Source organism: Amblyomma maculatum, chromosome 1 (assembly GCF_055883805.1).
Source record: "Amblyomma maculatum isolate TAMU_Amacu chromosome 1, ASM5588380v1, whole genome shotgun sequence".
Lineage (NCBI taxonomy): Eukaryota > Metazoa > Arthropoda > Arachnida > Ixodida > Ixodidae > Amblyomma > Amblyomma maculatum.
The window spans coordinates 68,143,972-68,167,778 of NC_139344.1; the positions used below are offsets into that span (position 1 = coordinate 68,143,972).

The following is a 23,807-nucleotide window of genomic DNA, read 5'->3' on the forward strand; positions in this document are numbered from 1 at the left end:
ACAATCCCTTGTCGCACACAGGGCACATGACACGAGTGTCTTTCCTTTTCTTTTGCCCTCGAACAGTGTTCCAACAGACGTGACACCTCCGTTGAGTGCGGCTCCCCTTCGCTTCGCTTTGAGGAACCATCTGGGGAAAGTGTCGTGCCGTAAGCCTTGTCAGGTCATCACCACTCCGTTTCCTACCTCCACTCCTAGCAGTATGAAACTCTTGAATGAGTTGGTAAACGACATTCAATCGGAATTCACCGAATGTTTTGCGTCCACCATTTTCGCACCACAGGATGAAAGCATTGAGGAGGCACATGTTCATGATATGAAAAAAAAATCTTTTTGTACCACTTGAGGGTCTTCCTAATACTTTCCGAGAAACTCATCATCATGTCAGTCTTGTCCACTAATCCCATCTTCATATTGTATTCGAGGACACATGCGGGCTTCCACTTCTTCTCCCCTGTTACTCTATCCACTTTCCCTGTGTCTTCCAGATGTGCATCATGCATTGACGTTAGGACATGTGCATCCCTCTTGTCATGCCATTTGAGCGCAAGAAGCGTCTTGGTGTGAAATGACTCCACTTCGCCTTTTTTCATCTTTTTTGAGAAAGTTGGAAGTCCCTTTCTGTTGCACCGAAAAGTTCCACATGCTTTAGTTTTTTTGTCTTGAAGGCAGTTGAATAATGCAGGACTACTATACCAATTGTCCACAAATAGCGAATGTCCTTTTCCGAGGTAGCCTTCCAGTAGCTCGAGGACGATAGAGCCAGAAAATCCCAAATCTGTGACCATGGTCATTTTTGTTGTGGCACCAGTATACTTAACGAATTTCAATATGTAGCCGGTTTTGACGTCGCACAAAACAAACAACTTGATGCCAAAGCGGTGCCTCTTTGAAGGAATGTATTGCCGAAATGACAGCCGCCCTTTCCATGGCATCATAGACTCATCAATGCAAACGTCTTGGTGGGGAATTAGTAGACTGCCTAGCTTGCTCTGAATTGCTTCGATAAATGGCCGCACCGTTCTCAGTCGATCGGCAATATCTGTGGAGCAATATCTGTGGAGTCGCTCAGATGCAGGAGCCGCAGGAGGAGCGCGAACCGGTTGAATGAAAAAATTGTTGCAAAATATGGTGTCTGCAACATAGGGTCAGTACTCCAATAGTCTTGCAAGGCATTCTTTCTGACCAGGCCCATCAGCAAAACGACCGCAAGAAAACAGTACATTTCTGGCACACTTGTTTCCACCCAAGCTTTCAGCCGCGATGTGCGCGCCAGTCCTGGTGCGGTTGTCTTCACTCGCGCGAATCTGTTCGTTTCGCTAGCGATGTGCAAAACAATCGACTCATCAAAAAACAGCTTGAAATAATCAACTTCTTGCGCATCTGGCTGAAGAGTTGCGCTAGCGGACGGTCCGGAACGCAACGCGTCGAAAGGAAACAACTTCGGCGTGAAATCGCCTTTTTTCCATATAGTTTCGGTTTGCCATGCACGCTTCCGGGATGATGGCCCCGCCGTTGCAATATCCAAATCTGATGACGAGGAACTAACCCCTTCCTCCGATGAGACGCTGTCAGAGTCTGAATCCGAGCTTGGCTGGTAATCAGAACCCGAAGAGCCATCGCTCCAGTCAGCCGTCGAAGGACCCGCGCGGTCCGCCATCCGAAAGTAAGCGCGCGTGGAGGGCGCACATTCAGTGGCCAGCACACGGGAGAGAAACGGTGCGTAGTGAAGTCGAAAGAGAAAAAGATGGAAAGAGGCTAAAACACTCGTGTGCTGCTGCTGCTAACGGCAAGCTGTCCTCAAGCGAGGGCGCGTGGAGAGAGCGAATGCAGCAATCGAGTCATATGTCAGTCAGAGAGAGGCAACCGCGTGCAGCCCTGAACTTGCCACGCCGTAGCGGAAGCGCGACAAAGAATAAAAATAAAAACCTCAAAACCTGCCGCAGATGGCAGAACAAACTTTGAACCCATAACCGCGCGCGCGCGCTGAAGGATCGCTCGCTCGAGAGAGTAGTGTCACGGAGCGACCACGCCCCCTCCCACGAGCAAAGAACGGGCGGGCGCGGTCGCACCATACTCTTCCATATATGTGGTATCTCGGCGCGGAGCGCGCATATCAGCTTGTAGAAAGATTCAACAGATGGCGGAGCAAGTCCAAGCGCGGTAGCTTTACGGTGAGGCGCGAAGATTTGAACGCAAGATAGAATACGTACGGGTACGTTATTGACACTGCGGGGAGGAAACGCGAATACGTACCGGTACGTTCGTGACAGTGAAAGGGTTAAAGGCGATCGACTGCCGTGGCCATGGACCAAAAATCTTATCCGCCGTTAAAGGGCGAGATCGAGGCAGTACAGCGCACAACGCAGCTTATGTCTTTCACTCAGAAATGCAGGGCATTCACATAAGAGAGGTTCCATTGTCTCTTCACAGCCACAATTTTCACGGGCAGGACTGTCAGCAGTTCCAATCCTGAAAGCATACTTGTTTGTGAACGCAACATGGAGCCATAAACGGCACAGCAACGTTGCTTCTCAATGAGCAATCTGATGGGGAAGGCGGAGGCGCAGTTCAGGATCCAGTGCCCAGTGGTGGCGGTTGCTAAACTCCCCCGTATTCCACGCTGAAATTGTGATCTCCAGGACTAAACAGTGTAGGGCACATGCGGCATCAGCCCTCATTATGGGGATTTTAACTGGAACGCTATCACTGTGGGCAGAACGGGCAGCCTCGTCCGCCTGGTGGTTTCCCTTGATGCCGCAGTGTCCTGGCAGCCTCTGAAAAATAATATTGTGATTTTCAATACTGCATCGTGGTACAGCTGGCGGATCTCTCCAATGAGTTGTTCATGTCACCTGCGGCATAGTGCTGCTTGCAGGCCTTGAAGGGCTGCTTTAGAATCTGTAGTCCGGTAATGTGGACGTTCTTCGTAAATGAATTTAACTGCCGCACGTAGAGCAGCTAGTTTAGCACCAGTTGAAGACGTGAGGTATGATGTTTTAACCTTTATATGGATTGACATGGGGGGGGGCTGGTATGACCACAGACCCCACGGAACTGGTTAGATTAACTGAGCCATCTGTTTAGACATGTATGCGATTTTGATGTTTGAAGTGCAGATAGTCCAATGTCAGTTGTTTAAGAGAGCAAGTGATGACATTCCGTCTTTCTTCATAATTCCAAGAATTTTAATTTGTTTCTTTGGTTCATGTAGGCTTCATATGGGGGAGCGTGGTCTTAAAGCGGGGGTGAACTGCGAAGGAATATACAGTCGAACCTCGATATATCGAACAGCGCGGTGATTGCAAAATAGTTCGATATAGCTGGAATTCGATATACAAAATCACGTAGAAAACGCGTCAAAAACTAGTACAAATCAATCAATGAACCAATTGTGGCACAGTGGCGCAATAAATACTCACTTGAAGTTTCAAACAAAGTATTTATTCCTTTGGCTTAAAGTACTGTAGCAGCGTAGCTTGCTTCAAATTGGCAACCGCGTGCTTAACCACGGCGTCCTCAACGTAGTCTAAACAGTCCACAAGCGATAGTCCAGCGCCTTCTATTGTGCCGCAGTAGCGGCGTACAAGGTCCAAAGCAGCGACAGCCTCAGTTGCAGTCGGGAGCGGGGCAGCGCTTACAGGATCAACCTCGGCAGCATCTTTGTTTGGCCGCTCAGCAGTAACTTCCGCAGCAATCTCTACATCTGTCAACTCCGCCACTGTTCCGGTGCTGTCATCACCACAAACGAAGTCATCAATGCACGTGCTGTGTGGCTCAGCACCGACAAAGCGCTCCAACTGGCTCCAGGTTTCCTCGAGCTGGCATTCTTCCTCTGTGCCGTCGTCCAACGCTGATTCTTCAGTTGCTTGCTCGGAAGCTTCTTCAATGCGGCTTACAAAACCCGCATGCCGAAAGCAGTGAACTACTGTCGACTGCTTGACGCTGTCCCACGAGGCTTTCAGCATTTGAATGGCACCCAAAAGGTCTATCTTTAGCTCTTGGCCCATCCGCAGCTTGAGAAGCAAAATGTCGATCAGCCGACATTTATAAATGGATTTGAAAGCGCGAATAATGCCCTGGTCCAATGGTTGCAGCTTCGACGTCGTGTTCGGCGGCAAAAACTTAATTTCAGTGTTGCTCAGCTGGACATCAGTGTGGTGTGCTGTGCAATTGTCAACGATGAGGCAAACCGTCCGGCCTTGACGCGCCAGCTCCGAGTCCCATGCCTTCAACCATTTTTGGGATATCTCCCGAGTCATCCACGATTTCTTGTTCCATGCGTATGTCACCGGAACACTGGGGCAGTTGCGCATGCATCTCGGGGTTTGGAACTTGCCTATGACAAGTGGCCGCAGCTTCGTGCTGCCGTCCATATTCGCAGCCAACAGAACTGTAATACGAGCCTTGCCTTGCTTGCCGCCGTGGCACTTGTCTCCGCGCGTGTCGAGCGTTTGTCGCGGAAGCATTTGCCAGAACAGGCCCGTCTCGTCAGCATTGAATATCTGATTGGGCTCATACTTGACGAGAATCTTTGGCCACTCTTCTTCAAGCCACTTCTTGATCTCGCCTTCATTGGCGTCCTCACTTTCCCCCGAGACTGTCTTCCCGACAGTGTTAAAGCGGGCCTTAAAACGTTGCAGCCAACCGCTGCTGGCATTGAAGTTCTCGGCACCAAGAATGAACGCAAAGTTCTTGGCCTTCTGTTGTATCATCGGTCCCGATACAGGAATATTCCGGGCCCTTGCGTCGATGAACCATTTGTGCAGCGCCTTCTCAACGTCTTCAAAGGCAGCTTTGTGCACCCGCCGCGCGCCTGAGTGCTGGTTTTGTTCCGCCTTGGCCTTTATGTCACTCTTGTTTTTCAGCAGAGTGCTCAAAGTGCTCCTCGGTATGCTGAAAGCTTCGGCGACGCTTGACTTTTTTTCACCATTTTCAACGCTGCGGATCACTTCCAATTTCGCAGCAAATGTCAGGGTCGTCCGCTTCTTCGCGTTTGCAGCCATCACAACACCGGCCACGCCGTGACAGGCCTAGGCCACCTAGGCTGCCTAGGCCACACACGATAACAACGACTGGCGCAGCTCAAGTGGCGGCGCCGACATAGAGAAAGAGATTGGTAAAGAGCGGACACTCCCATAGGGCCCAGCGGCCCATTTGATTGTAGTGCACCAAGCGGCCGGCGGCAACTACTTCCGGTCTTGCTGAAAGGCGCATTATTTGAATGCTAGCATGCGCTGCGCCCTTCCCTGCCCCTTTTGGTGCATTATTTTGGTTTTACACGGTCTGCTAGTGTTTCTATTTATGTTCAGCATGCATAACATAAAAAATATATTTCCAGTTCTCTAAACTGGCCATCAACGCAGCAGCGCCACAGCCTTTGCAAAACAGTATTGCAGAAAAGACGCCAAGTGCTTTGTGAAATGAACATTTATTTTGCCACATATAAAACACACAAGAGACGCAACAGATGTAGACGGATGCATTGACAAAACTTGGCACACATTAGGCGATGTGCAAAATACAGAAATATAAAAATACACAAGGCGAGAAACAGCACTTAGGTAGAGACAAAAAATAGCGTAACGTTGATTTCCAAATTATGGCAAATGATATGTAACAAAACAGGCATTATACATAAACTACACAGTCTCAGTCGCGGCTACCTTAGCAAGGGTAACTTGTATTGTTCAGGGCAGAGAGAAGTACTGACGCTTGGAAGGCCACTCCGTTCACTCGTCGCATCTGCCGCGCTTCGGCTGCAGTCCGTGGGTCCATTCAGTGCTGTTGGAAAAGGAACGAACATGATGCAGAAGGTTGCAATGAAATGTAAGGCCACTGCACCGCGCACACAACTGTGCATGTGGGTGCGTACTGAAGACTTGGTGAGCAGCAGTTATGGTCCAGAACAGAAAAGCTGTGATTCGTAAAATTGATACAAAAGCTACTGTTGCAACGTAGAGGTCAGGAAATGCAGGCTAACCGAACCTATCTGAAAATGCATTTCTACAGTGAGTGAAATACCAGCCACTAAACTAACAACATTCCTCAAGAGCACTGAACAGCTGAAGCAATGAAGCTTGCTGCATGAAAAACATTTCTCACTTTAACGTTGTCCCGTCCCGTTACATGCAACGCGACACCACGCAAAACTAGCCGTTCGCAAAACCGCGGCCGGCGGGCACGCCATGTTGGCTTGCCCTTCATACGCGACTTTGTGAAGCGCAGACCACCGTGCTGAGCTAAACTGCCCGAAATGCCTCGCAGTTTGACAAGAATGAAACGTTTCACACCTTGCGGTTGCCCTGTTAAACGCGACACCACACAAAACTAGCCGTTCGCAAAATCGCCATGTCACGTCACTGCGGCGGTCTGCACGCCTTGTCATGCCTGTTAGCTTGGCCTTCACGTTCGACTTTGTGAAGCGCAGTCGCCGCCGTACTGAGCTAAATTGCCTGAAATACTGCACAGTTTGACAAGAAAGTCAACAATGAAACGTTTCTCACTTTACCGTTGCTCTGCTAAACGCGACACTTAGCAAAACTAGCCGTTCAGCAAACTGCGCCAGCATGGCCGCACCGGCCGGCGAACACGCCATTTTGGCACAACGGCCTGCCTTGGTGCCTTCACATGCCACTTTGTCAAGCGTGACGAGCTAAACTGTTCGAAATGAAGCTGTTTCCCGGGAACACAACATATTACACCTTGCCGTGGTTGGGAACCGCTAGAGTTACGCCGTAACGAACTGCGCCTGAACAGCCTGCGCGCCTGTTCACGAGCTGCGAAACTGATTGGCCCCGGCCGGCATGGTCAGCGTAAACTGCTTGAAATGCAGCGTAGTTAAGCAAAAAACGTTGCTCACCTTGTCGTCGTTCCGCGCAGCAGCCCACAAGAGGTCTGTGCCACACAAGCGCGGCGAGGCACGAGCGCAAAACCGCGCCCTTCGAAAACTTCTTGTCGTCTGCTAGTGCTCCGGCGGGCTACCGTTGCAGCGAGTGCCGTCGTGCGCACGTCCGCGCATGCGCACGTTGGTGCCGCCATCCATCAATCAGCGGCAGCGCAAAAAGTCGCGCGTCATTTCCTGGGGCCAGTTTTCGCCGAGTGACCGCTCTTTACCAATCTCTTTTTCTATGGCGCCGAGACGCGGTTAGTCGTTGACAAACTAAATCAGGCTGGCCACCCTAGCCCGGCCAAGCCGCCGCGTGCATACGCCGCTATGTTCAAATGGCGCCCTCGGCGCGACCGATGTATGCAGCGATCGTGCGCAGCAGTCGGGAACGCCCATCGCGCCGCCGCTATCTTCGAGGGCGTTGAGGGAAAGCTCGCCTCCTGTCAACAGAGTGCACATGGTTTGGGGTGGCAGAGTTCGATTTATCCATTTGGCAACCGACGCCGTTCGAAATAAAAAATTAAAAATGCATGCGATTTTCCGGGTGATATAGAAAGTGTTCGATATAATCAATAATTCGATATATCCGTGTTCGATATATCGAGGTTCGACTGTAGGTGCGATGGGCTTCTATAACTTTGGCGAATGCAGTGCTTGGCCTAACTATTGGAAGGGTTGCTAGATGATGACTATTGACCCTGGTTAGGTGCCGAATATGCGTTCTCATTATGTCATCAGCAATATGTGTGGTAACAGGATGATCCCGAGCGACAAGAACAGTCGCAGCTGTTGAGACACATTTGGGAAGTCCAAGGCGTATACGAAGAGCTTGAGCTTGCAGACTTCGAAGGGTCCTGAGGTTCGTTCTTCTAATGTTATTAAATATGGGGAAGCTGTATCGCAGGTAGCCCAGAAACAGTAACCGGTACAGTTGGAGCATCGAGTGCACTGGTGTGCCCCAGGACTTTCCCCCGAGGAAGGAGAGAACTTGGACAATCGCTACAAGTTTGCTTCTCATTTCTCGGAGATGAGAACTCCATGAAAGGTTTCTGTCAATGACAACTCCAAGGAATAGGTGGCTTCTCTCGTAGGTAATGGATTTGCCACTGATGCATATAGGGTAACGTGACTCGGGCAGTGCACTGGCCACTGATGGCATCAGTACTGCCATCGGCTAAACGAACCGTGGACGAAGCGGCAGGGATCTGTACTTTCTTGAGGCGGCTGCAAAAAGATGAGCTCATGATCGAGACTTGGGTGCCAGTGTCAATGAGGGCAGAGACAGGAACACCATCCACGAACAGGGAGAAGAGGTTACAGAGCGAAGAAATGGGCAGTACAGAATTTCCATGTCGGGATACTAATGCAGCGTCACCTCCGGAAGCTGCATTAGCTAGTTTTTCATGAACGGCCGGCGGAGGACGGTGAGGAACTGCGGCGAGGAAGAGGTGAACGGAACGGTGGGCTGGCGGGGAAGTGGAGCTACTGGACACAGGAGGAGGCTGAGTCTCTGTGAGGGGCTGCTCATAACGAGGCGAGAAACGACGGTGGCCGTAGTCGGAGTAGCGGTCATTGTAAGTGAAACGTCGAGGTAGTGAAGACCAGCGGCTGCGGCAGTGGCGAGAGATGTGGCCAATACACGAGCACGGGAAACAGATCAGCTGATCGTCAGGGGTGCGCCACTCATCAGGATTGTGGTATTGGTAGCGGGGTGTGTAAGTGTTGCGGGGTGTAGCGGAAGCAACCATGGGAGGGACGGGGCTCGAATTCTGGTGTTCCACAGTGCGGCTACAGGGGACGCCAAATTGGCAACCTCTTGACGGATGACGGCTTGAATGAGAGATATAATCGCTAGGTTGCTGTCCGAGAAGGGCGGGTTGGATGCAGCAGGAGCGAGCGCTTCCAGTTCACTATGCACGATGCGGGTCACGTTTTAAGGCTGCCTTAGGGTCGGCAGGTCCTCGCACGTGGAGCTAGGGGTGGTGTTGGGGAGCCGGTCAAAGTGATGTGCAATGCATCAGTGTTTGGCCTGCTCGAAACATCGACAAACCTGCAGAACGGAGTCAACCGTAGAACAGTCCCGACAGAGTAGAAGATTGAAGGCATCGTCGGCTATGCCTTTGAGAATGTGCCCCACCGTATCAGGTTATGTCATGTCTTTATCAACCTTTCGGCACAGGGCCAAAACATCTTGGATATAGGTGATATAAGGCTCAGTAGATGTCTGGGCCCGAGTGGCGAGGTCCCTCTTGGCGGCGAGTTGACGGCTAACAGGCTTTCCGAACAGGTCACAGAGTTTTTGTTTGCAAACATCCCAGGAGGGAATATCTGTTTCGGCGTTTCGAACCACACGCGTGCCTTGCCAGTGAGATAGAAGGTGACATTGGCCAGCATAAGCTAACACTGGCTAACACGCTCATAAAGCGAAAGCCAGTTCTCGACATCGACCTCATCTGTACCGCAGAATGGACCAGGGTCACGGGGGTGGGCTACGACGACAGTCGGAGTTGCGGAGGCAGATGGAGCCGCGTCGGTTGTCATTGTGACGGTTCCGAGGTGACGGCCGCTGCAGAGATCCAGTGTCAGATCGTATCGAACCCGCGGCCACCACCAAGATGTGAAAAAGTTTGCTGAAGTGAAAATAAACAAAACCTAGGCATACTTAGTATTGAAGTGTTATCAAATTCCAGATGTTAAACGTTTATATTTGTTAACACTGGTAGTTCTTGAAAAAGTTTCAGCAATTAGCACTATATTTGTGTATTTAGCTAGACTTATCTTGTTAGCTCCTTTAGCTGGTACTTTTGCCTGTGAGGGTACTAAAGGCTGCAGTTTCCCAAACACAGTGGTGCTTTATTAGTTATGTGGATGTATCTACTTTGCAATCAATTGATAATCTCGGCTGTGTAGCTGTGGCAGACAGTCTAAATATTGCTATTACATTGCTGATCGGTATACTTAAGCTGTACTATTTAGCAAGCAATGTGCACTTAGCCAGGTACCATGATGTAGTTCATGAAGCAAAAGTTTGAAAGAGAAAAAGATTTTGTTCACTGAAATGAAATATTCCTTGAGGCACTTAAGAGAGCTGTAAGAAATACCGGCAAAACTGGAATTTGCTGTTTTTTCTGTTTTATCCCAATTAATGTTTGCTGCATTTATAGATGTGCTATTTCAGCTGTCCTTGAAAGGGTGCCTTGAACTGACTACAGTGGAGTCTCATTTTCTGATAGGGTGAAAAATGTGAGAGCATTTGATTGGCTTCCTGGGCTCCATGTAGAAAAAAAAAAAAGCACTTAAAATGAACTGTTCTGCATCTCCTTTGGTTAAAGGTAACTTGCAACGTAATTGTGAGCCATAATAACCTTATGAAACGGCATCCTTAAAGAAAAATAAATTCTATGCAAGGAAACACATCCCCACAAGATGGCTTGTGCATACTTCTGTGTAAAGCTGTGGTGATGCCGTCTTGCGGGAGTGTACTCTTTTAGAGGGGGTTGGGAGGGTGGTTGTTGTCGGTGTGAAAAAGGCAGGGCACCTTGGTACAGCTGGCACAGAGATCTGACATTGTCAGATGTTGGTATTGCGCGCATGTGTATGTGCAAAATGGCGTGTATGTGCAAAATGAATGTGTTACTTGACTTAAGGCTTAGAAGCTCCAGGGTTTCATTTTCAACTGACGCTGTGTCACAGCATCTATTATTGCAGCACACTGAGGCCAGGCACCAGCACCGGCAGGAGTGAGATAAGTGAGAGTATGTCATGCATTGAAAGCAAAAAAACAAAACAAAAATAGAGCGCAAAAAATTAGCAGCTGTTGTTGGAGGAAGTGAGATAAGAGTGACAGTGAAAAAAATGGAAATAGGAGATTGTGAGGTTGTTTCATATTATCATTCTTTAGCACACTTCATGCGCAGTGCAGTACATGCTTTATCTTGCGATTATCCTGTCAGGCAGACTGCTTTATTCATTTTTATGTAACATTCTTGGAACCAGCTAGCATGCTCACATATTTTCTGATTTGACGAACAATTTTTCTGGTCTCTTCAAGTTTGTCTTGAAGGATGGCTGCCATAGCTTTTTCGCATCAAATGGGGTTTACTTTTATGTCTTGCAGTCTGCATGACGTTACGACTGAGCCCTAAGATTGGTTTCTATCTTTGACAAATGAATCAGTATAGTGCTGTTACTTAGTCTGTTGTGCATGTGTTTTTTGTTGGCAGATGGGTACGTTTTGAGGTGTCGCGCAGTGCAACGGATGAAACTGAGCGGCTTGACAGTGACCCCTACCTGAGCTACGCTGCATTTCGGCAGCTATGCCTTCAACCTCGACTAGCTGCCGCCGCTGCTGCATCGGAACCCAGCCTGCCCTCAGGTGTACATATCAAGCAGGAGCCACTGGACGCTATGTAGGGACACCAAGGACTAGTGGTGAGTTGAATTTCTCCAATGATTCGTTAAAATATAGAATTGAGAGTTGCGCAGTAATCGCAAAGAAACAAGCTGGCATTTCTCATTGCTTTACATTTTTGTCTTCATGCTAGTTCATTGTCCCTTTGTAGTCTTTCAAAATCAGAATGGACAGCCTTATTATTGACGCAGTGAGAGTGTCGGAGAAATCTGGGAGTAACAGTGGTGTGGTAGGAACAGCGCATGGGTCCTCAGTTTCCTGCGGCATGGTGCAAGCTTTGGCAACCTTACTGATAGTGTGGGCATGCGTTACTGCCTATTCTAAAAACATCTGCTGAACAAAATTTAGGATGGAAAGGTCCACATGATTACTGTTCTCGTCATTACTCAAATGTAAATAACTATCATCTGTCACAGTGTGCACATTCTATTGTATATTGTTACGAATCATGCACATTTATTTTGAGGTTTCTAGGGAGTTGCTGTGTATATTCTGTTTGGCAACCATAGAAGCCATTCACATTTCTTCATAAGCGCATGGCTGATCTATTTTGTCGAGCTCTACTTTGGAAGAGTTCATAGTCTGTTTGGTTATTTATTTGTTTTGTTTGTCATTTACTTTTTGAAACCTAAGAATCTTAATGGAGCATTATTGTAGGGAGGATATTGGCTGTTGTTGAAGGTATGGCCAAAATATAACCGAGCACGCTCCTGCTGTTCCAAATTTTCTTGCGAGTTCTATAGAGAAGGTGCAGTGGGTACTTGGGTCCATTTGTGCTCATGACTGGAAAGTGTTAGTGAAATACAGTCAGTCCCATTTATATTGAACCTGGATATTGTGAGCCTTCCATGGATCTTCTACTTTCACGTGTACATACCATCATCATCATCATCCCGTGGTGGTGCTGCCGGTAGCACATACTTCGGTTGCCCATTGGAATAAACGCCAGACACAGCATCCCTTGCTTTGCCGTCTCGACTTGGCTTTTTTTCACAAGGGGTGGAGGTGCTGGGTACAGTCTGAGAGGGTGGTGCAGCCGAGGTTGAGGGTCCGGCCGGTTCGTAGGTACTCTTGGTAGACATAACGATGGTGGAAGGTACTAAACAGCGACCAGAACGTAGCTCCAGCGAGAGGCAGGGCACAAGGCAGCAAGGGGATAAAGTCTCACCTCCACCACTTATTATTGCTCATATTAAACTCCCAGAATCTTCGCTTGAAAATCCCGTGCAAAAGTGTAGCAGTGTTCGTGTTTATCAAATTCCAGGTCTGCATGACATTTGGTATATTGCCACCTGATGATAGTGACAGTATCGTATTGCGCGCAGCGCCCCTGTATGGGGTGCTTCTCCTAATAACATTGCCATGATCACTTTTCATGCATGGAGCCAGGTGGGCTGAGCTACAGTGTCTAGATTATACCACCGCCTAGTGTGCTGACCGAGAGCGCCGAGGTGGCACCGACAGAAATGACTGCCAGCAGCTCCCGCATAAGGGCGCTGCGGACTACAAGTGTGCGGAAGGTTTTTACACCGGCTTTAGGAGTCTGCATGTCTGCTAAGAAGTTGGCCGAGGTGCTCTCAACAGAATCGCGAGAGCCTTCTTTGGCATATCTGCATCTTCCATCTGCCCACTTAATTAAGCCTTTACCGCACTTGCAAGTCATGCAGCGTCAACCAGGGCTATGAACAAAGACACATTTTCGCTGCTTGAAAGACATCCACTGCAGCACATCGATGCAAAACATGCCGTTCTTTGCAAGGCTACTTTATGTGAACATTCTTGCAATGCGGCATTCCGGTGGGTAATCACTGTCACAAATGAATGCACATTGCATAAGACATGCACCAGAGAAGTGACATGCAGCAACGAAATTACGCACTCATGCACACTGCAACGCTGGCTAAGCGTCTGCTAAGCGAGGTCATCTGCTGAGGACTGAGGCTGATATGGCCGTTTCCCTTTGTAGCAAAAAATTGTAAAGTTCTAGATTATAGCCAAGCAAAAAATATAAAAATAAGATATAAAAACTTTTATACCGAATGTGTGTTGATTTACAATGATGCTGATGATGCCTTAGCATGCTCACTGTGCACAATGTGCTCAATTGGCGGCTGGTGGCAGTTATTGTAAACAGCGCCACACCTTTCCATGGGAAACTGCCACTGCACGGCACACTAGCCAGTATATTCTAGCCACTGTAACTGTGCGCGGCCTTGGTCATCCGCTGGCAGCACTAACGCTCTAAAAGAATATGATGAGATAAGCGTCAAGTTCTAAGGCGGCTCTTGGTGTGGCGTGCTCGTTTTCGAAGCAACAACACTGTTGTGTGGAGAAGCCGGTGATCAATCCACTTGTCGTGGTGAAGCAAGCCTAACTGGTCGACGACTGGCACCGGTTCTCTCGTGGCCTGCTTCGCTGCTGAAGGCGACATAGAAACCAATTGTACTCTATATATTTAATTTAAGTATTACTGCATTTATAGTGTACAACTAAAAGCATTAAACATTTTATGATACCCCGTAAAGCTAACCCAGTGTGAGGGGATTGGGTGGTGGCCATGTCCAGCTCCAACCTCATGGTCCAACCCAAGGATCCTTGATTGGGAAATCTTGGACAGTGGCTTAAGCCAGTGAAGTCCCAGACTGAAGGACCGACCAACCTCTTACCTTCTAACTCTTCTTTTTTTTTTGAATAAATGGTTTTTACTATACTGCTTCACTATTATTATTGGCAGTGGCTTTTCCTAAAGCACTGTGTACTGCTGCGCATCGCTAGCATGGGTGCGCTGTATCTGCACTTGGCTACAGAGAAGCTCCTCCGTTGGCATGTTTTATACACTGAATTATGAACATATCGAACTATTTCGGGACCCCCTACAAGTTCAATGTATCCAGGATTGACTGTGCATATAACATGCTTCCTAATACTCGTTAGTAATAGTTGATAAGTTCTTATTGCCATAGCGTACTCCATATCATTACGTATATTAATACGTGTATATTAAGGACACTTTGGATGCTTACATTTTCTTTTTTGTGGGGTGCGAAAATTGTAATTTTCATATGCGAATCGAATACAAATATGGGGAAAAAAAAATTATTTTGAATACGAATAATGAAGATCTCTGTTCAGTGGGAAAAAATGGAAAATTATAAAATAACCTACACTGCTCATCTTCTTTATTTCAGAATGCACATGGTATTTTCAAATAAAATTAAACTACAGCTGCACAAAAGTGTGTCCCTACTGAAAAAAAAAAAAAAAAAAAACAGTATAAATTTTATACAGGATTCCGCTTTATACCAAATTTTTGTACAAGAAGGACCTGCATGGAATCATGTGGAGCTGTCATATTGCTGCTGAATGCAATAAACTCGTTAGTTCAGCCTTAAAGGGACCAGAAAAGGCAGAAAACATGTCCGACGAGAAAAAATGTCCAAATTAACTGAAATCTCAAATTATCGAATGGGCCTGAAAAAATTTATGAAAATTGTTTATCTGATAAATACCTGTATGATGATTGCCTGCATTCAAGATGACACCGAAATACGAAAGATGTTTCTTTCCTGGCTTCGTCGAGTGCTTCTCTTTGTGCATGCTGCTGGGAAGGCCTTCTTCACAAAACAGCCCTGTCGCATTTTGAGGATGCTTCATTGTACCGCCCACGCGGTCAAGCATTGCAGTGAAACATGTAGTGTGAGAAAAACCGCGGTGAATTCGGAAATGTTTTGTGTATTCAGTAATTTGATCAAATATTCTGAAATTTCGAGTATCACTTTTGCAAGGATGAGTACAACTCGAATAACAAATATATTCAATTCGTGTTCGAAATTTTGAATATTTGCACACACCTATATATTTTGTAATACCTTGTGTTGTAGTGAGTAGAGGCATACAGTAATTTTTTGTTTCATGAAAGTGTTATCTGTTATAACACCAGTGCTCCAACAAAATTGACAAGCACCTTGCAGTTACGGTTGATCAAGTCCGTATCCATCCAACAAATAACACAGTAACGGTAAGCACACCGGACACTGACCGGGCGCGTCTATAAACCAAAATTAAGAGTATTACTCTCAACTCTGTCACCGCCCTGGTGGCCACATATGTTCCCACACCGGACGACTCTGTCCGAGGCATCATATACAGAGCCCACAGCCATGAGGCTAACGCTGAAATTCTGACAGAACTTCGAGCCTGCAACCCAGACATTCCCATTGTCACCACTCGTTGCATGGGGCGCACTCGACATTTCGTCGTCACCGTTGGCAACAGCAAGCTGCCTCGCCACCTGAGGTTCCTTGGTTTCACCTTTGAGGTCATCCCCTTCAAGGAGCGCCCAGAGGCCTGTTTCAACTGCCGCAAGCTCGGCCACAGGGCCGACGTCTGCCCCCTCCCATGACGGAACGCTTGCCGTCACTGTGGAGCTGCTCATGAGCCCTCTCTAGCTGATCAGCCACCCGCTTGTGCAGTCACATGCATAGTATGCAAGAAAGCACATCCAACCGGCAGCCGCAGCTGCAAGTATCGGTTCAAGCATTCTGGCCAATCGAAGAGCACCGCATCGACCGTGGACACTGACTACACCTCAGCAGAACAGGAAGGCCGATCGAAGAGCACCGGTTCCACCGTGGACACTAACTCCACCTCAGCAAGACAGGAATGCCAATCCCGCCCCCGTGAACGCAGACGAGACCGAAAGCCTCCACGAGATGACTCTTTCCCTCCGCTTGGCAGCGACAGTGCTCGCAGTAGCAGCCGCTCCTCTGTTGCACGCAGTCCTCGGGCCAACTTCCGGTCTAGGCCCGAGACCAAGCCCATCAAACAAGTCGCCTGGCACACTCCCTCAAGCTCCACATCGCCACAGCCCGACTCACAGGTAACGAAGCTGGCAGATAGATCAAAGACCTTCAGCTTCAACTAGAAAAAGCAAACGCCAAAATTCATGGCCTTGAATTTGCATATACAATGTCTAAAGTACTATCACAGCAGGTGGCTCGCGCTCAAGCCCTTGGCCCTGTGAGCAACTCTACTACAGATGCTGATCAGCCTAGGCGCAACAAGCGCAAAGCACCTTCTGCCCTTTCGGACGCAGAGGCCAAATTTGACGCTATTGATGCTCCAATATCTAAGATTGAAGACTCCTTTCAGCGTTTCACCCCTACCATCGAACGTCTCGTTGAAAACTGTGCTACAATGGCGGCTAGCATACAGAACCTTACAGCCAGGCTATATACGCTCTCGGGAGCATCGACTTCTTCCTATCATACAAAATGTTCTACCCCCACTAACTCCTCTCCCCACCATTACTGGTGCCATGTCTGAGAGTGCGGCCGCGAGCAAACGTGCTGACGGCATTCTCAAATCACCAGTAGCGCTATCGCAGCTCCTCGAGCCGTACGGTAAACGCGATGGCTAACTCCCCCATTACAGTGTGGCAGTGGAACTGTAGGGGCTTCAGGGCTAAGTGGCAGGCCCTGGAGCATACCCTGCAGGCCCAGCTGCAAACTCCCCACATTGTCGCGCTTCAGGAAATATACACTCACTAGCTACACGGCATATAATCAGCAAGTAGCACAGGGCCAATGCCTTCAAACCGCCATTCTCGTTCATCGAAATCTCACAGCCAACCAGCTCGAATTAGACTACCCCGATGTCCCACACACTTTCGTGCAGGTCCTCCCAAACACTCGTGCCCAGATTCCGCTGTACATTCTTAACGTCTGTAGCGCCCCCAGTGACAAAAGCACGCGTGTAACCATTCTACTTAGAAAGGCCTGCATGACAGCCCAAACGGGAATGCTCCTTGTACTTGGAGACTTTAACGCACCGCTTGCAGAATGAGGGTACAGAAATGCTTGTGGCCATAAGGGAGCCAAGGTCTGGGAGACGGCTCAAATGCTGGGCCTCACTTTACTCCTCGATCCCGATCAACCCACCCATTTCGGCAACAGCGTAATGCAAGACACTTGCCCAGATCTCACATTCGCTCGTAACATCCCGAACGCCCACTGGGAGAACCTTGGTTTGAAACTTGGTAGCGACCATTATATTCTGAGCACTACTTTTACAGCTACACATTGTAAGGTCCCCCGCCGCACGATTACACACGTCAACTGGGACGCGTTTCGGTATTTCGGGTTTCGGAACGCGAGATCGAGTCATATTCAACCCATTTAAGTCAAGAGCAATGGCATCAGCTCTGCGACCGCCTCAGTGGGCAGTTAGGATGCAAGAACCCGTGGTTCTTGCTCAAACATCTGCTAGACCCTGCCCAAACCAAATCCGCTTCACAAAAAAATCTTACCCGCGTCGTACATCCTTTTCAGGGCACAAATGACGAACTTCTCAATACTCTGCGGGACAAATATATCAATACCTCTACCGATATCCCTCTCCCCTCTGGTTACATGGGCACCCAGAACCCGGACATGGACTGTGACATCACAGTAGCAGAGGTTCGTGCTGCTCTGAATCACATTAAGACCACTGCGGCCGCAGGTGTCGACCGCATTACCAATAAAATGCTCCGTAACCTCGATGATCACTCAATCGAGGCAATTACGGACCTTTTCAATCACCACTGGCATGACTGTAATCTACCACACACATGGAAACATGCCAAGGTCATTTTCATACCCAAACCAGGCAAGAAGCTGGAGCTGGGCAATCTCCGGCCTATATTACTCACGTCCTGTTTGGGCAAGGTTATGGAACAAGTCATCCTTAATTGCCTTCACGCACACACTGATAAACACAACCTCTTTCCTCCCACTATGATTGGCTTCCGCGCTGGCCTTTCCACCCAAGACGTAATGTGACAACTCTAACATGATATACTCGATCCAGATCCCATCTGGGCTACACGCACCATCTTAGACCTTGACGTCAGCAAAGCGTTCGACAACGTGTCGCATGCATCCATATTAACCAACCTCTCACAAATGAATGTCGGCACCCGCACCTATACTTACATTGCTAATTTTCTCCACAATCGCACAGCTGAGCTTCATATTGGAGACCTTCGTAGCGATAAAATCACGCTGGGCACTCGTGGCACACCGCAGGGAGTAGCATTATCCCCGTTCCTCTTCAATACAACAATGCGAGGCCTCCCACCACGCCTCGATGCCATACCACGTCAAACACTCGCTGTGTGCAGACGACATTAGCATCTGGACAAACTCTGGCTCGGACGGGGACATAGAGACCTCCCCTCAAATGGCAATTGACACTGTCCAGGCCTTTGTCCGAGCCAATGGTCTTTCTTGCTCGTCCACGAAATCAGAATTACTGATAACCAGAGACAGAAGGGTGCGTCGGCCCATCCAACGCTTACCTGAACCGATCGCGCTCCACCTGGATAAGATTCCCATACCTTCAGTCCCGACCATCCGTGTCCTCGGTATGATGGTGCAGAATAACATCCTAAACACGGAGGCTATCAAACGTCTCCGGTCTACAGCCCATCAAATTAACGGCCTCATACGGTGCATTGCCACTCGCCGCCGAGGCATGAAAGAGGAGAAACTTTGTAGGATAACCCAGGCTTTTCTAATTAGCAGCATTGTTTATGCCTTCCCTTACTACCACCTACGCCACAAGGATGTGGCAGCAGTGGAGAGCGTAATCTGTTCCGTATATAAGGCAGCACTAGGACTGCCCCACTATGTTAGTACACAGCGACTGCTGCACCTGGGCGTCTATAACACTCTTGCAGAACTCATCGAAGCACATAAAATCGCTCAAATTCACCGCCTCTCACGCATCAGATATGGTCGCCTTATACTTGACTGCCTTCATGTAACTCCTATGGATACATATCACGCAGCTCCCCCTTCCTATAGGCGTCTACAGCCGCCTCACGGTGAAACCCATTCCCAAGAATGTGCTGGCTGGGCGCCACGACGCACACCGAGACACTTGACACCACTTACCTTACAGACGACCACGCATGCTAAGTGGATGTATTGAGACAAAGTAACAATATCTATGTCGCATGCGTAGCCACACCACACTCCACACTTGTTACTGCTGCCACGGTTAGCACTACCTCTCCCACCGCGGCGGAGGAAACTGTGATAGTGTTGGCCATCGCCGACCCACGTACGCACACAGTCCTTAGTGACTCTAAACGTGTGATACAAAATTATTCGAAAGACCTTATCTGCCCAACCGCCGCACACATACTCCGCGGCCGCACTCCCGATCATACAATCCACTTAGTCTGAGTACCCGCCCACGTGGAGAACTCTGGGAACGAAGGGGTCTACCGAATAGCCCGAGGTCTAACAAACGGGGCGGGCGGATCCAGAGGCCTTCGCCCCCTTGACTTCTGCCGAAATCACCATTCTACACAGAGAGACGAGACGATGCTTCCCGCCTCCCCATCCTGACTTTGACAGAGTGCAGGCCACCATGCTGCTTAAACTTCAAACAAATTCTATTCTCAGCTATTCGAGATTGGCACTCATTACGGATGGGGACTACGACCCAATATGCCCCAATTGCGACTGTGCAGTAACGGCCACATTGACGCACACCCTTTGGGGATGCAGGGGAAGACCACCCCCTCGTACTTTACTGCCAGCTCCCTCCAAGGAGAGCTGGGACCAACTTCTTACGCACTCAGACAAGAAGACTGAGCTTGCGCTTGTCTCATGGGCCCAGAGCGTCGCCCCCACCTGGGGGCCACGCGAGGCCGACATGCCTTAATTATTATTCTATTGGCAATAAAAGTTGTTCCTCTCTCTCTCTCTCCAACAAAAATCATTTTTACTGTACTTACATCGTTTTCAGTGACTTTGCATTTTTCTCTTTGTGTCTTAATAAGCCCTGTATAACTGTACTTGTGGTCACGGAATTTTTTTTTTTTCACAGTCTGAAATTTACTTTTTTGTTCCTAGACAGGGTTTGATGTCACTTGCATGTTAGCAATTTTCTTCAAGACAAACAGTGACATTGTCAAAACCTGGATAATGACCAACCATGCCCCATTTTACAACTGTCTGCAAAGTGTAGTTCTTTTGCGTTGAAAAGACATCACAAAACAGGTACACTGATTTTCTCCAGGTTTAGAGACATTCTTAATGTTCATTTGGCAACAAAAGAAAGCTTTCTACCATTTTGTTTTTAGGGAACTAAACTGTATGGTGAAATTTACTTGAAATATGCACTTTATGTTGTGCTGCTTCAGCGTGATTTTACTCGAAGTAGTGATTCTTTTTCATTCGCGGGCTCGTGTATAACAGTTGCTGGAACGAGTAATGCCAAAGCAGTGGTTCTGGAAGCATGGAGTCTATGCTAATCAGCCCTTGCTGGCCATAATGCAGTTGGATTCTCACAACACTGCCTGATATAGAATGCCACTTTCACAGTCTAGCCTAGTTGTAACGAAGTCGGCGGGAATTGGAAATCACTTCGCTATATCTGCTATTTCGTTGTATCTGGAGTATGAAAAAAAGACACAAATTTGAGTAAATTGTTTTATCGTCGCTGTACGAACTGGTTCAGTGTTCAATGAACCCGTTTTGCAAGTGCGATCTTCAGGATTGCGACCTCCATACCGTCCAACTGCGAACCGAAGGTCTACTCTGCACCCCCGAGGAACATCCTGAGTGTGTGTCAACAGCTGCGATTGCCTCTGCGGAGGTCACCGGCTTAAGGGTGCAACCAGTATCGTCGTAGTCGCTCTCGAAGGCGCTATCCGTCCCTTCCATGATGCTCCCGGCAACTTCGTCAATCATGAAGTTCTCCGTGGCAGCAAGTTCGTGTTCAGTGAAAATGAAGTCCATTTGGGACGGACCTGGAGGTTACAAGGTCCAACTCTGTAGCGGACTCCCATAGCTGCTCTAAGCAGGCCGTCGTGGCGGCACCATCAGCTGTTTCAGTGATGTCAACTATGATAGCTTCGTCTTTGGCAGGCGCTGTGTCCGCGCTGCTGCTACGAGAGGAGCCAGCTTTCTTAAAGCAGTGAGTGATAGTCCGGTGCTTGACGTTGCTCCAGGCTCCGCTTGCATATAGATGGCTTTCACAAACAGGACCTTCATCGCGACCACATTGTTGGCAGAGCGAGCATCAATCACATGACGCTGGTAGTGGACATTGAAGTTAGCAATAAACCACTGGTCCATGGGTTGCAGTTTGGTAGTAGTTGTTGGAGGCAGGGGCAAAATCTAGACAGTGATCAAGTGTGCATTGATGTGATACATGGTGCAGCTGTCAAGCAACATCAGCACCTTCCACTTCCTCTGGACCATCTCTTTGTCGAATTCAACAAGCCATTTGCCAAAAATGTCTCTCATCATCCATGCTTTCTTATTGCTTTCGTAAGTCACTGGCATAAAGAGCACCTGCGCGGTTTCTTGGCTTTGCCGTTTCTTGGCTTCGCCAATGACCAACAAGTCTCGCTTGTGCGAGCCATCCATATTGGAGCAGATAAGCACTGTGATCCAGTTTTTGCTGGCTTTTCCTCCTATGCATTTGTCTGTCCTGGCCACGAGAGGTTGGAAGAACAAATCTGTTTCGTCTGCATTGTAGATGTCCTTGTCGGAATACGCATGATTCCGATCGCAATGCTTGGCCATCCACTGCTGGAGTGATCCCTCGTCAACGGACGCTTCCTCCCCAACAATGTTTATACACCTAATATTTACACGTGCATTAGAGCTAGAAGAAGGAGCACAATGGGACGAAGCAGACGACTTTCAGGTGTGGGCCCCGTTCCTGGTGCCCTCGTGCGCTGGTTCAGCTGTCTCGGTGCTCTCACTCAGCGGCCACAGTAGTTGTTTCTGTGTAACAACTGTTATAATATTGTGTCTCTTCTTGAATCTCTGGAACCACTCATTTCCCGGCTGGAAGTCATCGTGATCGAGAGTGAAGCCCAAGTGCTTAGTCTTCACCAGCATGATCGGTCCACTGAGCGGGATGTGTTTTTTTATTGGGCATCCAAGAACCACCTGTACAGTGCAGCTTCTATGTCAACGTGTGGCGCACTGGATTCTCATTCGGTCACCGCTGCCAACACCATCGTCGAAAATGACGTCAATCTCGCTGCTGTTCTTGATTATCATTAAGAGTGTGGACTGCGATTTCATACTTCCATGCAATATCACTCTTCTTTATGTTTCAGCTTACTTCGTCCAGAATTGCACGCTTTTTCTTCAAAGACAACACTTTTCGCTTGCCTGTTGAGGTGCTGGGGCTCACGAGACTCAACATTGCTGAGAAATCGAAGGGTCAGGTTCGAGGAAGGGAATAACTGAGTAGGTCCGTTGTTTAAAAATTGTCCAACCAAAGTCAGGGGCCACGAGATATTAAAGGTAAGAAGCAGAACAAGGCAGGAAGGCGTAATGGTGTCTGCAAGAGCAGCGCAGACAAAGATCCACGAAAGTTCCACGAGGAAACACTCTCGCTTCTCTCTCTCTCTCTCTTCCATGATGATTTCTCCCTTCCATCTCCCAGACTCAGAACCGAGAGGTGAGAAATTCAAGAACCACGATTCGCCACGTCAACTGCTGCTTCGTGACGTCATAAAAAATTGCGTTTTATTATTTTTTTACCTCCCGCACAGCCGACTTGACGGCATGACGGGACACCGCATCACAAAGACGGCAAACCAAGTTATGCAGTGAAGCTACCTTTCGCTTCGTGGGAGTGCAGACGAAACCGCGAATGCGGCCACCAACCAAATTTTATCCTTATTTTCACACAAAAATTTGCCTAAGGCATAAAAGTCTCAGATTGATACACTATTTTTCATTTGGTACAAAAGCACTTCGCTATATCTGCTGACGTGCGATTATTTACTTTGTTAAAGCTGGTCCCAAATTATATTGAAAATTAAAAAAATGGGAATGGGAAATTGAACTTCCTTCGTTATAACCGGTATTTCACTATAAGTGGCTTTGCTATAACCGGGCTAGACTGCATATTGTAGCTGCTGTATTCCATGGATTCTTATTCTTCAAAATCTTGCTGTTGATAGTGTGCACATATGAGCTAAGGGCCACTTTCTGGTGTTATCCATGCATTGATTGTGAAGGAAAACGAAATGCCTCTATGGGAAGACACAGAACACAAATGGGTCTAATTCTTTAGTGAGCATACTGAATAATATATGCTGATTCGTCTTTAAATAGTGAGAACATCCAAGTACATACAGTACCCACATTTAGTTATGGCAGGATTGCTCAGACAAACATTTTCATATCACTTGCTGTTTCATCAGGGTTGTTGTATGGTGCTATGGTTGCCTGGAGCGGACCAGCACTGGCCCTTTCTTTTTCCTTCTGGGAAAAGGACTGCACAGCTGATCACAAAAGAGGCCCAGATGTAAATGGAGAAAATAAACAACAGAAATAGTGACTGTGGAGATGAATACCTGGCTATTAAAATCGCATATCAAACTGCACTTGTTGCATAATAAAGGAGCAAACAGTCTACGAGTTCAGGGTAAATGTATGGGGATATTTATTTATTTATTTATTTATTTATTTATTTATTTAT

General features: G+C 48.1%; 1 protein-coding gene across 1 annotated transcript in view; it reads left to right on the forward strand.

The window, feature by feature from the left end:
• Nucleotides 1-23,807, forward strand: part of LOC146202729 (transforming growth factor beta regulator 1) — a 61,070-nt gene that overhangs the window by 31,688 nt on the left and 5,575 nt on the right. The window contains exon 4 of the mRNA XM_084588282.1: nucleotides 11,113-11,320. Within this exon, the coding sequence (XP_084444408.1) occupies nucleotides 11,113-11,302 (190 nt within the window). The 3' untranslated portion in view covers nucleotides 11,303-11,320. The remainder of the gene's footprint in view (nucleotides 1-11,112; nucleotides 11,321-23,807) is intronic.